General features: G+C 34.6%; 1 protein-coding gene across 1 annotated transcript in view; it reads left to right on the top strand.

Annotated features, from left to right (window-relative positions):
* The window catches only part of CEP350 (centrosomal protein 350), a 157,463-nt gene that overhangs the window by 20,754 nt on the left and 122,870 nt on the right, over positions 1-13,839 (top strand). Inside the window, 4 exon segments of the mRNA XM_078156464.1 lie at positions 5,920-6,002; positions 8,179-8,225; positions 9,732-9,846; positions 10,765-10,927. Of these exon segments, the coding sequence (XP_078012590.1) occupies positions 5,933-6,002; positions 8,179-8,225; positions 9,732-9,846; positions 10,765-10,927 (395 nt within the window). The 5' untranslated portion in view covers positions 5,920-5,932.

Raw genomic sequence — 13,839 nt, 5'->3', positions numbered from 1 at the left:
GCCATGTTCAAAAGAAAAATATGTATAATTTACAAACTATGTAAAACATGTACAGAAATATGTACATACATATATGCTGCATTAGTGTGAATGTTTTACCTCTCTCAAGAGGTTGATAACATATTTCATCATGAGTCCTCTGGAATTGTGGTTGGTAATTACATTGAACAGAGTTCCTAAGTCTTTTAGAGTTGTCTTCACAGTACTGTTGTCATGTATAAATTATTCATGGTTCTGTTTATTTCAGTCTACATCAGTTTATACAAATCTTCCTAGGTTTCTCTGAAACCGTCCCCTTCATCATTTCTTATATCACAGTGGTATTCTGTCACATTTATGTACTGTAGCTCAATCAGTCATTAACCAATTGATGGCCACCCCTGCAGTCTCATTCTTTTCCACCTCAAAAAGAGCTATAAATATTTTTGTACATTTTTAGTTAAGTTTGTTTTGCCTAGGATTAGTCCCTCCCTTAGCCTATCTTCCCTCTTTCCTTCTTCTCCTTCTGTCTTCCTGCTGAGTGAAATGTATTTTTATACCCAACTGTGTATATGTATATTTCCTGTTTATCCTGTATACAGCTTGTATGGATTGTCTTTTGTATCTTTTTGTGTACACAGTGTATGGAACATTGTTGTTCAGTTGTATCTGACTCAACATGATCCCATGGACTTTTTTTTTGTTCATGGGTTTTTCTTGGCAAAGATATTGGCGTGGTTTGCCATTTCTTTTTCCAGTATGTCCCCATTTTACAGATGAGGAACTGAGACAAATATGAGTAAAGCGACTTGCTCCGTGTTTGAGGCTGGATTTGAACTCAGATCTTCCTGACTTCAGGCTCACTGCTCTGTCCACTTTGTCACCTAACTTCCTGGCACATCATAGGTGCTTTATAAATGTTTTTTCATTGAAGTAGGGCCCAGTTAGAGGCAAGTAACTGCCTTTCAAAAGCAGTGTAGTGAGTGGCTGCCCTAGGAAGTTTGGAGTTCCAGCTACTGTGCCATATTCTGGCCACCTCTTGCTGCCTGCCTGACAGTGCTCTATCAGCTTTATCTCTCTGGATGAAGATCTCCAGACATATAGGCCTTTCAGGGAGTGTTAGGATTACCATTTTTGTTTCTTAAATAAGGAGATTGAGGCCCACAGAGTTTAAGTGACTAGCCCATGATCACACAGCTAGTAAGGATCTGAGGCCAGACTCAAATCTAGGTCTCTTGATCTCAGTCAGGCACTTTATCTATTAGATTTTGCTGCCTCTAAGTACACTACTAATAAAATGCTACACCACTCTGTAAGGGAAATCAGGAGGGTTTATTGTGGCCTCGAGCAATTTGACTTTCCCCCTGTGGATTTCATTAGTTTCTTCATCTGTAAGTCGTAATTAATTCAGTAGTTGCACTACCCATTCCACAGGGCTATTATGAGGAGAGCGTTTTAAAAATGTTAAAAGGTAGAGAAACAGGGGTATTTTGTGTGTGTGTATGAGAGAGAGAAAGAGAGAGAGAGAGAGAGAGAGGTTGATTGATTGATTGATTGATTGATTGATTGAGTTTGAGATTGTATATATAGTCTCCTCAACTAAATTGTATGTTCTTTGTGGGCAGGATACTCTTCACATAATACCTTGCAAAAAGAGAGGCTCCCAGTAAGCATTTGTTGGATGATTGATTTGTATGACATTTAACAGTTTTAAGACTTCAAATTCAAAATCACTTTGACAGTGATATTATTTATATCTCTTTATTCATCTTTAGCAGCAGCATGGAATGGTGCATAAAGAGCAGGCCTCCAAGTCAGAAAGACCTGATTTCAAGTTCTACTTCTGACATAGATTGCATTTGTGACCCTGGGCAAGTCACCTAACTCCTTCATCCTCTAGGGTCTAGGCAGTTCTCTAAAACTGTTAGTTGAAAAGAAGGTGGCTCTTTGTCTTGATAAAGGGAGTTTTTTCACCTTGTAATTAATTCCCTGGATCAGTGAAATCACAGGTCCTATATTTGTCCCTTTTTGTCGTATTTACTTATAGCTTCACCTATTTCCTTTATGAATGTGATTCCCAAATATATTATCGCTTGTCCTTGAACTTATTTCCAACCACTTAAAGGACACTGCCACATGTTTTCCATTTTTCTTTATATCCTCAGTGCCTAAGATAGTGTCTGCAAGTGCTTAGTAATAATTGCTTGTTAATTGATGTCCTGCTGGCACATACATCAAGTTAGGCACATTCAAAAATCTGCATTGTTTGTCAGTCTTCCACAAACAGGAATGTCTGTGAAAGTCTCACCATTCCCTCTTCTATTTGTACCTTTGGCAAACATGTCTCTGTTTTATGTCTCAAATTATATTGATCCTTAGTGATCCTTTATGTAGTAACCTTCTCATATATTTAAAAACTTGTTTTTTAAAACCTCAAAACTAAAACCCATGATTTTAATGTGACTTCTCAAGAGTAGAGTTTTGATAAAGCATTGACTTGGAAAGAAGAGAATAGGAGTAATGGATGGAAGTTGTAGAGAAGATTTGTTTCATTTAAGGAAAAAGTTCCTTATAATTAGAGCTATCCTAAAATGGGGTGGACTGCCTCAGGAGGTAATGGTTTTCATTATAGGTTTTAAAACAAAAGTTAGATGGCTGCTTATAAGGATAATTATAGAATTGTATTAGATATGAGTTGTACTTGATGGCCTCTGAATTCCCTTCCAACTCTGAGATTCCATGATTTTGTAAGATTATTGGTTTAAAATTAGACCAGTTGGACTTACTTGTCCTTTTTCTACAAGCACCTTGAAATTTTTGGGAAAAATATGCAAGTGCAGATAGTCATTCATTTTATTTATTTATTTTTCAGAATATTTTAGTAAGTATTATTTTAATGGGTATTTTTAAAGAAAGCACTTCAGTTTATACCTTGATAAAGAATAGATTTTTTGAAAGATCAGGAAAACTCCTTTTATGATTGTAAGCTTTCACCCAGGAAAGAGCTTTCTCATTAATTGTCCTCTTTCCAGTATTCATGTAGATCAGTTACCCTATTATATGTATCATAATTACTCTTCTTAAAAAATGTACCTATTTTGTAACTTTTTAAAAAATCATAAATGGGGTAATCACAAGGTCTGTAAATGTGTAATTGAAAAATAAAGGAGTATGAGGAAGGAGAGCAAAAACTTGTAGTATTGCACAGTTGGATGAATTGAAATGTATAGTGCTTTGGGTGTGTTGAGAATAAAGAGAAAAGTGAAGCCAGGCAGGTTAGTTATGAAGAAGAAAAGGGAAAAAAAAGGGAGATTTTGTTGTGTATTAAAATCTAACTTAAATTTCAAAAAAAAATTGAATTTTAATTTTTCTTATGTAACAAAATGTACTTGTTCCTGTTTGCTGTTTAAATGTTAATAGTCAGGAAGAATAGAAGTTCTTGAGGATAGGGGCTGTTTTTGTTTTTTGTCTTTGAATACCTAACATAGTGCCTTATGCTGTAAGTACTTAATAAATATTTTGATTTGTGGGATGGAATTAATACCACTGGATTCACTTTATTAAGGCTTTCATTTTTGAATCTTCTTTTATGGAAGGTAAATTTTTCACCATTTCCCATACAAATTCTATGAGCTCTGTAACCTCATTAACATTATTTTCTAAGTTTACCATGTATAGATTTAATAGGAGATTAGATATAAAAGAGTACTTTAGGGTCATTTTATCTCTTCTTTCTAGTGTGAGATCATTATCTTAACTTTTTTTTTTTTTAAGGCAGTTGGGGTTAAGTGACTTGCCCAGGATCACACAGCTAGTAAGTGTCAAATGTTTGGTCTGAGGCTGGATTTGAACTCAGGTCCTCCTGACTTCAGAGCGGGTGCTCTATCCACTGTGTCACCTAGCTGCCCCAACATGTTTTTATTTTAAAAGAGTAAGACTTCTACCCAAATAAAACTTTGACTGGTTATCCAGATTAGATGGCCAATCTGTATTGTTAGAGGAAGCATTCACATCACTGTAATCACAGATCTATTTGACTAATATAATAAACTATTGGCTAAAATTATCTGAAGTTTTTTTTCTTGTGTCATTAATTACGGTATTGATCTGAAAAGAAGCTATTCCTGCTCCTCCCACCCTTATCACCACAATTTGGTTTGTGTAAAATCTAAGTGCCAACTATAATTAGTATTCTTTTTCATTTTGTAGTTGCATTTTTTTTTCCTTTGAAAGCAGTTTCATTTTGAGAATTGTAGATTGTATTCAGGGCAGCCTGTAGTCGTACATTTGTTATGTCTACTTGCATCAGGTATATTGGATAAATATATCTTCTCTTTGGCTTTTAGGCCTTAAATTTAATGATGTACTTTAGAGTTGTAGCCATAGAATACAGTGGAAAGACCTGGGTTGTAGTCACAGCTCTGCCATTTTCTGGCTTTGGAAAATGTGTTTAATGCACAAAACCAACTCATACAGCACCTTAAAGTTTACAAAGCGCTTTCCTCAAAGGATTCTGTTGTGAAGTAGGTTGTTTTATCGATAACTGTTGTTTTATAGTTGAGTAAACTGGGGTTCATAAAAAGTGAAATTGCTTGCTCCAAGTGTGTTGGCCTGGGATGATTTTTAGTCCAGGTCTCTTGGGACTCCAAGTTTTAGCACCTTTCTGCTGTATCAGATACCAGTCCTATCCAACAAGCCTTTCTTAAGTGGCTGCTGCATGGAAGGCACTGTTTCTAGATCCTGGGGATACAAATTGGAAAATAATTACTGTTCCCAAGGAGCTTACATTTTACTGGAGAGATGCAACATGTTGTTCACACTGGTGAGTTATTAACAAAAAGATAATGCCTGCAATTATTGAAGTATATGCTATTTCTCTTCACAGTAACCATTACAACACGAGCTGTCTTTAGGGGCTACTTTTATTGAAGGAAAGGTAATACCTTTCCTTTAAAGGAACCTTTATTTTATTTTATTTTTTAATTTTATTAGTTTGATTGATCAACAATCACTTCCATGTGCTTTTGAATTGAAAATTTTTCTCCCCCTTCCTCCCCACCACCCTCCCCAATATGGCACACAATCTGATATAGGCTGTACATTTACATTCCTATTAAACATATTTTCACATTAGTGAAGTTGTAAGTAAAAATTAAAACCAATAGGAGGAACCATCAGAAAGAGGAAACAAAACTCAACAGAAGAGAAAAAAAATGATAGCAATTCAACTTCCATAGTTCTTTTTTTGGATGTGGATAGCATTTTCCATCACGAGGCCTCTGGAGATATCTTAGATCCTTGTAATGCTGAGAAGGGTTAAGTTTATCAATATTAGTCATCGCACAGCATGGTTGTTATTGTGTACAACATTCTCTTGGTTCTGCTCACTTCACTCAGCATCAGACCATATAAGTCTTTCCAGGTTTTTCTGAAGTCAACCTGTTCATCATTTCTTATAGCACAGTAGTATTCCATTACATTCATATACCACAGCTTGCTCAGCCATTCCCCAGTTGATGAGCATCCTCTCAATTTCCAATTCTTTGCCACCGCAAAAAGAGCTGCTATGAATATTTTTGTACATGTGGGTCGGGTCCTTTTCCCATCTGTGTGATCTCTTTGGGATATAGCCCTAGAAGTGCTATTGCTAGATTAAAGGGTATGCACATTTTTATAGCCCTTTGGGCATAGTTCCAAATTGTTCTCCAAAATGGTTGAATCATTTCACAGTTCCAGCAGTTAAAGGAACCTTTAAGCATATATGACTCCTAAAGGTACAGAAATCTTTCCTAGATTTCTTTTCTGACTTTTTTTTTTCTAATTCCTTTTCTGACTTGAATGAAAGCCAAAATAACATTGTTTGGGAATTAGATGATTTTCTTAACTTATTTTTTACCACAGTTTGAGCTTAAAATTGAAATGTATCTATTGTGATTTTAGGTAAATTGGCAAAATGTGGAGTGGCAAGATGAAAGAGGTGCCTTTACCAAACTCAAGAAATCTTCATAAGGATACTGTTCGAGGTATGGATTTTTTTGTTACTGAACTTAATATCTTGTTTAGACCTTAAGTGTTAACATAACCTAATATGTGATAACATTTCACCTCATTTGTTTCAATATAAAGAGGTTTCCAGCAGTGAGAAGCAATTAAATGAGTGGGATGCCTTTGAGGCAGTGTATGCTGGAAGTTTTTTGTTGTTGTTGTTTTTAAATTAAAGTCCAGCGTGTCTATCAAGGATTTTCTGGAGCAGATTTCCGTGAAGTGGAAGGAAGAACTAGATCACTTATATGAACCACTCCAGTCCTTAACATTCTGAGATTTTAAGAATAGTAGTCAACTTACATATGTAACCATAGGTGGTAAATTGATGTCAGACTAAAATGAATTTGTGACAGGGCTTTAAATGCTAAGTGTAGGGGTTTGCATTTTAGTATAGAAGCAATTGGGAATATTACATCTCAGCCATTTCCAAATATTCCAGTATCCCACCTGATGAGGCTTGTGAGGAAGCTGTGTAACAAAGCACAAGTGAAAAATAATTAAGCCAAATCAAGCAGCACATTAAACATCTGACAGCATATGCATTGTTTTACAATCATAGTCCTTCACATTTACAGTGAAAGGAGAGAGACAGATTTCCTCATCTCTTCTAAAAGGTGAAGATTGGTTATTGTGATTACACAAGATTCATTCCAAAATTACTTTAAAAACAATTTATTGATTTAATTTGCTTTTCCCTAATTATTAGTGATTTTAAACTTTTTTCATACTGTTATTGATAGCTCAGATTTCTTCCCTGAGAACTATTTGCTCATATTTTTTGTCCTTTTGTTCTTTTCTTTTCATACTTTATATTTACAGATCTTTGTACTTGTTGCCTTCTCCCCTCCCAACCACCCCCAAGTAGACTCTTAAGTTCCTTTAGAGCAGAGATTATTTTGTTATTGTCTCTCCCCTACTCCCAATCTAATAAGTCTCCCCTTGCTGACATACTTGCTACATCCCAGTCTCTTCATAGGTAAAGAATAATTGAATTTAATTTGGAAGGTTTTCAACTTCATAGGATTTCTCTGTACTTCTCATCCTTTCCCCTTCCCATCTGAAACAGATGTTTGGTCTTCAGTTGTAATTGTTTCATGGAGGCATTTTTCTAAATCCTTGTAATAGTCACTTCAGTGGCTCAAGAAATGAGAGAAAGAAAGATGGTCTTTCTTCTTTCCTCTGGACACATGATAAAATCAACTCTGCTAAGTCCTTTTCTTTTCTGGACAATAGAGTGTTAAGGAGGGAATAAAATAGATGATAAGTTAAAGGGGATAACATTTCCTTCAGTGGCCTTTAAAATACTGCTGGTAGTTAGCTTTTTTTTTTTCACAATAGAAAGCTCAGTTTTTCTTAGAACCTGTGAGGCATTCTTTTATTTGGCTGCAATTTCCTTTTGTCTTCTTGTTATTAATATCAAGAAAGTCAGGACTAATTGATTCACTTCCTGTAGTCTGCTAATTGGTCTTTGGACAAGGATCTCATATTTAGAGTACTAAAAGCTAAGTTAATAGGGCCATAGAATTAGAACTGAAAGGGACCTTTGAGGTCACCTAGGCTGACTTCTAATCTTAACAAATGAGGAAAATTGAAGCTCATTGAAATTAAGTGACTTGCCACACATGTGGAAAGTGACAGATATGGGATTTAAATCAACATCCTCTGAATTAAAATCTAGCACTCTTTCCACTTTACCTCACTACATCCCATATTTATAGTTTTGTCTAAAAACTTCATGGCTCTTAATACCCTTTGCTGCCTCTTCCACTTCTACCACTGTCACGTCTCAAGCTCAAGAGGGCTGCATGTGACCAAGGACCATTTTATAATTTTCTTTGTTTCATGGATTGCTGTTGCAAAAGAATTCATCACCTACTGTTTCAGGCTTTTAGTATCAAACCTTTTTCCACTTAGTGAGAGTGCTCCTCAGAAAGCAGACATAATCTTTTGCTGCAACTATACTCAGAATTTTCCAGTGTGGTAGATTTGTCAGAGCTTGTGCACTTCTGGGATAAGCTTAAGGAGCCTAGGTTTACCCTCATTGTCACAGTGAGGTGTCACAATAGAACTTTGGAAAAATTGTTTAAAAAGCTAAAAGCAATTTGTATGTAATCTAAAAAAACTTGTATGTATTAATCTATTGTTTTTACTCAGCAGATGTAATGACATCATGGGATTCACTTTCTCAGACTAAGGCTGCTGTAAGTATTAATATTTTTCAATTTTGTCCTTTCATGATTTAAAATTATTATAATGTAATTGATTTATATTTTTCTTTGTTGTACTATAAAATAAGCAGAGGTACTTTTTGCCTCATGAATAAGGGAGTCACAATTTTACGTAGGAGATGCCATTACAATAGTAATTTTAATTATAAATGTTATTTGTTTGTAATTTATAAATGCAGGGATTATCCTTTAACACTTGTATAAGAGTGCTTAAATTTGTTGTGTTTTTTTCATATTTTCACATTTGAATTAAAAAAAACTATAGAAGATTTAAGAAAACAGGGGATGGACAATAGAGTGTTAAGGAGGGAATAAAATAGATGATAAGTTGAAGGGGATAACATTTCCTTCAGTGGCCTTTAAAATACTGCTGGTAGTTAACTTTTTTTTTTCACAATAGAAAGCTCAGTTTTTCTTATTCCCACAGAACAATGAGTAACTGAATCCTGCTCAGTCTCTTTGAGTTTAGCAGCCCACATTTGACAAATTCACAGCCTTCATTTGAATGGAAATTCTTTTCTCCTACCTGTATAGTTTTATAGGGAAATTTGTACTTTTCTAATCTGCTATAATCATCTCACTTTTATATAGCAGTCCTGTTTCAGCTAGTGCCTTATTTGATGCCAAATTCCCGCATCTAATTACTATCTGAATATTTTTCTGTTCAGACCTTGCTTTGTTTTAAATCAGGAAGTGAAAATAGGCTTGGAAAAGATATATACTAAACTCCTATGATAAAGTCTGTATTCTTTGGTTAAACAGGATCAAATTAGATCTCTTGTGAATATAGTTTAGCTCTCTTATTATAGCTTTTTAAGCCTATAATGTGGTAGTTTTCTTCACCTCCAACACAAGGATTATAATAATGGTGATGATATAATTTAATTTATACTGTTAACTTTTAAAAACTGCTGGAAGTGTTAGTGATGTAGAAAAGGTTGATTGACACTTTAATATATCTGTGAAATCTAAATTTCATTTCATAAATGATGTCTTAGTTGTCAGCCATGAAGACATAATTCATGAGCATATCCACAGAAAGAAACCATGATTGTCTGGTCAAAAACTCTTGTTTTGCTGAATCATTTTTTCCTCATGACTGCCAGGTGGAGTGTATCACATAGAATATCATTATAATGTGTGCCATACCATTTCAAATAGTTTCCTGTTTAAAAAAAAAAAGCACCAAATCAAAACCCAGATCAAAAAGCAGAGTCTTTGGCACATTATTTGTTCCCCCCCAACCCAAATTTGGATGCTCTGTAACTTGATTCTCTTGCATCTGAATAAAATATAATTTTAAAATTAATGTAACATTTTTTCCGTGTGCTTTCTGCTCTGTGGAAGACTGGGATTAAGTGCTCTGCAAACCTTGAAGCCATTAATACTTATTGTTATTATTCCATATAGTTTTAAATGTGCAAACCTGTACTATTTTAGAAATTAACATGTGTGTTTTGATTTTGTCTGAAACTTTAGTTGAGACACATTGAGAACAAATTAGAAGTAACTCCCACCAGCACAGCTGTGTTTGATTCTATCATGGATACCAAGAAATCTTCTACTAATGCTACCAGGAAAATAAGTAGGAAAGGTATGTGTGAACAATCTAATTCTAGAGATAATGTGAGAAACTAGTATAAGCTTTTGAAGTTAACTTTCTTTCAAGCTATTTTCTTCCCATAGACTTGCATATTTATTTGGTATGAGTATTCAATATTGAGCTTTAAAAAGTTCTCTGTGGACAACTAAATAGTTGTAAAGTAACCTTTGGGTACCATTTTTTTTTTAATTTGATGGAAGATGATGATTTTGATAGTTTTGATTGGGACTTTTACACCAGCAAATGTGATTTCCTTTTTCAGCATGAAGCCTTTGTTTATAATTTATTAGGTCACTTTTAACTATTTCCTTTTGTGGTGGATTTTGAAATACACAAGTATTTTGCCATCAGGTAAATTAAATGGAAGTTTCTTGTAGTTAGTTTTGTATGGGAAATGAAAAGTGTAAAAAATCTTAACAGATTCTATGTTAGCTTAGTAAGATATGAATTTTCCACTGGTTTTTTTGACTGTAATTTTAAAGTGTTTTATTCTGTACTTTCTTGATCTGTGATGTAGAAGAGTCTCTTTACTATTCTACCCAGTCTCATATGTTTGCTGACTATGAAGAATAATCAGCTAGATTGATTTCTCTCAGATTTCTGATCTTCCCCAGATTCTTATTGCTAAATGAACGAGAAGTCTTCTAGACAATCAGGGAATGTTACATATAGAATTTTATTTAATATCTGGTTTCCCAGGAGTCCTTTTGTAGATTAGAGTTAAAAAGTAGTACAATAATTTGTTCTGAATGTTTTTCATTTACTTAGAACTTCTAACATTCTGCTAGAGATATTAACTCTAGTGATCTAGAGCTACTAAAGAATATTAATTTCTTGAATACTAACCAATACAGGGTTATTTACATTATGTGTAAATCACATAGCCTCAAAGATTTTCTTTTTCTTCAGATGGTAGATATCTAGAGGATTGTTTGGGTATTGCTCCATCCAACAAGACATCCAAATCACGGAAAGAAAAATCCTCTAGAAGTCCTCTTCGAGCCACCACCTTAGAGAGCAATGTGAAAAAGAATAACCATGTGGAATTCCGTGAACCCTTAACTTCATTTAGGTTAGTGTTGAAATAAATTAAATTTGTTAATAAGTTTAGTCTTTAATATTAGACCATATGTGGTAAAGCTATAATTTATTTAGCAAGTTTTTAATAGCACTTTGGCCTTTAAATTACTCTTTTGATTCTTTACAAAGAAACAGAGCAAAAACCCCCAACAAATTAAATGCTGCCCTTTTTAGGCGTGTTCTTTGGGTGTGTGGTGGGGGAGGGGAGGGAAGTATTAATGGGACTTTTTACACCACCGAATTTGATTTCCTTTTCTAGCATGAAGCCTTTGTTTATAATTTATTAGGATTTTACTTTTAACCATTCTCTCCTGTGGTAGATTTTGAAATATACCAGTATTTTGCCATCAAATAAATTAAAGGGTCTCACAGTTAGATTTGCATGGGAAATGAAAACTGTAAAAAAATCTAACAGGTTCTATGTTAGTTTGATAAGTTGTGAATTTTCTACTGGTGTGTCTCGACAGTGTTTTTTTTTTTTTAAAGGGGTAATATAGAGCAAAGAGGTAGTGTAGAGAAAATGGAAAGACACACGATTATATAGGATCTACTATGTGCCAAACATTATGTCAAGTTTTTTTTACAAATATCTCATTTGATCCTCAAAACAGCCCTTAGAGGTAGGTACTATGTTATCCCTATTTTACAGTGGAGGAAACTGAAACATACAGAAGTTAAGTGACTTGCTTAAAGTCATACAACTATTAAGTGTCTGAAGCTACTTTGAACTGAGGTCTAATTGGCTATAGGCCCAGCATGCTATCCACTATGCCCATCTAGATAGAGGAGATATAGTAGTATTATTAATAGAATATTATTTTTACAATAAATATCTTTTTTATCCATTATCTGAAAATTTTAATGACCCTTTTAGATGGCATCTGAAGTGAACTTTTCTGTAATGAACCAGGAATAAGACTTGAACTTTTTGTTGTTACAGTAGTAGTAGTGGTAGTAGTAGTCGTTGTAGTTGTTGTCAGTTACGTTTCCAGAGCAAGGAAGGCTAAGTTCAAATCCTGGTTCTTTACTAGGATTCTTACCACTATTGTGACCTTTAGCAAGTCACCTAACATCTCTGGTCTTCTATTTGCTTGTTTTAAAAATGAGAGGGTTAGACTAGATGATCTCTAAGATCTCTTAAAGCTCTAAATATCAGGGCCTACCAAATCACAAATCTTGAAAGTGTATCTTAGAGATGGATCAATGGATCTTGTTCTGTTTGAAGACAAACTTAACTAAAATTTGGAGAGCCCTATTGCCAGAAAATCAGCTACTACATGATGATGTTATTTTAAGCTACAGCAACTTATGATTGCTTTCTAATGTCATGTCAAGTAGTTGCAATTTCTGTCAGTGGACAGTGTGTCTCTGTGGGTGAAATAATAGATTTTTCCAGTATTGATTTATTATCACCTTAGTAAAAGTACATTCTTCTTATAAAAATACTGAATCTTTTTAATGCTTTTTCCTGCTTTTGTCAGATATTTTCCATAGCATCCAGAAATTGATGTTTAAGTTTTGCAGTATAAGGGATACAGAGTAGATAATAAGGTGTTGTGTACATCTCATAATGGAGTATTCAGACCACATAATATTACAAAAGCATGTAGCCTTCCACACTGGATAGTATATCAGTAATGAGTAGGGAAGAATCCATATGAATACTAGATCTCTGGCCATATTTTTTATTTCTTTTATGAGCACTAATTATAATTTAGAACATTGGTCTTTTAGTCTTTGAAATCTTTTAACGATGACTTAAAGATTAGGAATCTAGAAATAGGAATAGCTGTCAGGATCCAGATATGATTGGATTTCATAACCTTTGAGGTACCTTCTAACTCCAAAACTAGAAGGAACATTAGCTTTGGGATCTGGGTTCAAATTCTAGTGCTGCCATTTGTCACCTGTATGTTCTTTGGCAAGTCACTTATGCTGTTTGTGACACAGCTTCCCTATCTTTCAAATGAGAAGGTTGGATTCTGACTTTTTAGTTCCCTTCCAGCTCTAAATCTGTGGTTCAGCTGAATATGAATTATCTTTTTTGATACTGAACATTGGGTGACTTAAGAGAAGGTTTGTTTCAGTGTTAGAGACAGGGAAACTGAGAAAGGGAAATGGTTTTGGGAGATGATAAGTTGAGTTTGGATGTATTTAGCTTAAGGTTACAAAAAGACATCCAAATGGAAATAGGCATTTGGAGATAATAGAGTGGAGACCATTTATCAGGAACCTTCATATGAAGAACATTAGTGGATGCTATAACAATGACTAGGCTATTGGGAAGAAAAGGAGATATTTGAGAGAGAGAGAGAGAGAGAGAGAGAACGAGAACAAAATCAAGAGGTTAAGAAATGAACCTTGGGAAATACACATAGGGAGGAAAAAAGGAAGGGGAGTTGGCAAATAAGATAGGGAAGTGATTAGGGGGAATTCCTAAGCACATAATTGATAAATTGTTTTCCCAGGGGTATACCTTCAGTGGTCTGGAGCTAGAGACAAGGACTCTGATTCAATCTAATGCCCACCATCTTCTGTCATACCAGCTAATGTTTAGAATTTGGAAACTTTAAGAAAAGAGAAGCAGTGCAACACAGTGAATGGAGGAGTGGCTTTAGAGTTGGGAATATCTGCCTCTGACATATGCTAGTTGTGTGATCACAGGCAAGCCACTTAACTTCTTAGTATCCTCAGACAACTCTGTAAGGCTATGTGTTTCAGAGTAGTTGCTGATCTGCTTTAGTAAGGGAGTTTCTATCCTGGTCTCTCCAGAAGACATCAAAGGTACAGAATTTAAAAAAAGAAAGAAAAAAAAGAACCCTAGGGTAGCTATATGAGAACATATTTTACCAGTTGTCATAAGCTAGCTATTTTTGTCTTTTAGACATTATTAACCTCCACCTA

This window comes from Phascolarctos cinereus, unplaced genomic scaffold (assembly GCF_003287225.1).
Source record: "Phascolarctos cinereus isolate Bilbo 61053 unplaced genomic scaffold, phaCin_HiC Scaffold_5;HRSCAF=322, whole genome shotgun sequence".
NCBI lineage: Eukaryota > Metazoa > Chordata > Mammalia > Diprotodontia > Phascolarctidae > Phascolarctos > Phascolarctos cinereus.
The sequence above is the reverse complement of the archived record's forward strand: the minus strand, read 5'-3'. Positions and strand labels throughout refer to the sequence as shown.